The sequence below is a fragment of the Gavialis gangeticus genome, unplaced genomic scaffold (assembly GCF_001723915.1).
Source record: "Gavialis gangeticus isolate Ggan-Ray unplaced genomic scaffold, GavGan_comp1, whole genome shotgun sequence".
Lineage (NCBI taxonomy): Eukaryota > Metazoa > Chordata > Crocodylia > Gavialidae > Gavialis > Gavialis gangeticus.
This window is the reverse complement of record NW_017729016.1, coordinates 5,959,218-5,961,667: the sequence shown is the minus strand read 5'-3', so window position 1 is coordinate 5,961,667 and position 2,450 is coordinate 5,959,218. Positions and strand designations below refer to the sequence as shown.

Genomic DNA, 2,450 nt, shown 5'->3' with positions numbered 1-2,450 from the left:
GTGGGCTGAGTGGGGGTGGGGGGATGTGATCAGACAGGGTGGAGTAGGTGAGGGAGCTCCCCTCGTCGCTGCTGCTGATGTACTCGCTAGTGCTGCTCATGTCGTTGGTGATGTAACTGCCCTGGTCGTCATGGAAACTCATCTGATTTGGGAAAGAGGGTGGAACCAGAGCATAAGGAAGGCTTCCATTCCCAGCCGCCCAGCATGGGAACAGCCGAGCTCCCCTTCCCGCACTCCGCCCTTGAAGGCTGGAGTGTGCTCGGGCTGGCAGGGGCAGCTACAGCTCTCGAGTGCCACTAGCCCTCCAGCACCTTCCCCTGGCTCCTGCTGCATGCCAGGGAGGACAGACCTTTGCCCACAGCTCCCTGAGCAGTGCCGTGCAATGCACAGTGCCCATGGGCATGCCTGCACAGGGCTCACCCTGGGGGTAGCAGCACCAACAGGGCACAGCTGGGCTAGCCTGAGTCCCTCTGCAGCGAGGACCCCAAGATGAGCTGCCTGCATCCAGGGCTGCACTCTGGGAGAGCCGTGGCCCACACTTCCCTGCCTGGAGCACTGCGCTCCTTCATCATCCTCCCACCACAGGGACTACAGGAGACTCCCAGGCTGTAACGCCTGCATTGCCCCCTCCTGCCTGACCATGCTGTCCCACCACCCCAGCAAGGACTCAGTGCATGGGGCACCGGGCCATGGAGCTCACCTCCTCATAGTCATTCTCTGGCGTGAGGAAGTCATCCACAATGGTGACCCTGTGCCCCAGCTGCTCACTCAGGGCATCCAGGAAGCGGTCTGTGTCCCGGCTGCGTGGGGGCCGTGAGAAAGTGAAGAGCTTCTTGCGGCGAGACAGGGGGCTGAGTGTGTAGTCCGTGTGCTTGGGCGAAGGGGCAGGGCTGCTGTCCAGGCTGACGTAGGGGTTGGACTCCGTGCTGCTCGGGGAAGGGAGGCTGCCATGCGGGTGGTAGTAGCATTGTTGCGAGGGCAGAGGATCGTTCTGCCAGGAGATGGTCATGCCTGACTTCCGAGCACCTGCAGGGAGCAAACGCATCTCCAGGATCAAGAACTCCTGGGGCCTAGCAGGGAGGCCAGGCCTTGCCAATCATGGCCACTGCACCAAGCGGGTGCAGGGGCGACCATGTCCCCCGCAACAGAGCAGCCTTGAGATACAGGTGCAGCCAGCAGCACCAGAGAGAATGTTAAAGCTTCTCAGTTCACACTGGAGCATGGGACCCACCCACCAACTGCTCCTCCCCACTGAAGTGGGGAGTTAAGAGGCTACCGCAGTCTCATGCATGGCCCCTCTGACCTAACACTCAAGCTGCATGACTAGCACCAAGCCTGCAGGTTGCAGGTCACCATCAACCCAGCCAGGGAACCCGAACTCCTCTGCCCTGGAGCCAGAGGCCAGACAGACTTTACCTGCAGTATTCGCTTGGTCTGAGACGGGGGACGATGTTCTGCGTGGGGCTGCATTGGCCATCTTTCCTGCAAAGCTGCCAATCAGGCGGTTTTCTAATTCTGCGTAGACAGCCGACATCTGAAAGCAAAGGGGAGGAAAGTACCAGGAGTGCCCAACACTAGCAGCACTGATGCCATCAAGGAGAAGCCCCACAGACCACCCAGCCCCAACTGGGCTTGTACCTAGCGATCCTGTTTTAAGACACACCTCTCCAGGAGCACCTTACTCCACGTGCGGATTGCTACCGTCAGGCCTGAATCCCAGAAACTCCCTCCCTAGCGAGGCTGTGTTGAGACTCTGAAAGGAAGCTGCCTGACAGTGTATCGGTGAAGGGAGCAGTTCTGCCAGCATGCTGAAGGGACACGGGTAGGCAGGAGCCCTGAGGTCAGGACAGCATATCTGCATCTTCATGCAGTATGCACTCATATCACCTTCCCTTGCTCATCTGCCTCCCAACACTAATGTAAAATGGTTCTCAGTGAAACCACAATATAGCATGTTCAACAGGCTGCATCCTGCCAAAAGACTTCTTGCCCAGCTGCCATCTCCCCTGAAGGGAGTGCTTGCCACCTGCTTGGGGGCACACTTGAGGGAGGGCAAAGCCAGACAGCAAAGGTGCAAACCATTTTGGGGTTGGGCGTCTCTGGGAGGGACGTGCCGTCACCCGCCTGCCGCTCTCCAGGAGCCAGTCGAATTGGGACCTCCCCCATGTCACTCTGGCCTGCAGAGAAGGGAAAGAGAATGCCAGTCAGGGAATACCCCAGGTGAGCAGCCCACGCCCCACTGTTGCACCTGCCACCTGGTTGGAGCCAAGAGCTGGGGGAGCATTGATTTATGAGAAACAAGGTACTGAGCTTATCTCATTCCCAGCAATGGAGGCTCTGGGTTTGCAGCAAGATGTAGACCTCCAGGGACTGCTGAGTCCTCAAGCCTTAATGAAAAAGGAATGGACATATTTTCCTGGGTCCCACTCCAGGTGCCCACAGGAGCAGAC

At 58.7% G+C, this 2,450-nt stretch overlaps 1 protein-coding gene across 1 annotated transcript in view; it reads right to left on the bottom strand.

Annotated features, from left to right (window-relative positions):
* Positions 1 to 2,450, bottom strand: part of GRID2IP (Grid2 interacting protein) — a 98,998-nt gene that overhangs the window by 15,710 nt on the left and 80,838 nt on the right. The window contains exons 11-14 of the mRNA XM_019512764.1: positions 2,080 to 2,177; positions 1,417 to 1,534; positions 701 to 1,026; positions 3 to 142 (exon numbers count right to left, since the gene is read on the bottom strand). Coding sequence (XP_019368309.1) covers positions 3 to 142; positions 701 to 1,026; positions 1,417 to 1,534; positions 2,080 to 2,177 — 682 coding nt within the window. The remainder of the gene's footprint in view (positions 1 to 2; positions 143 to 700; positions 1,027 to 1,416; positions 1,535 to 2,079; positions 2,178 to 2,450) is intronic.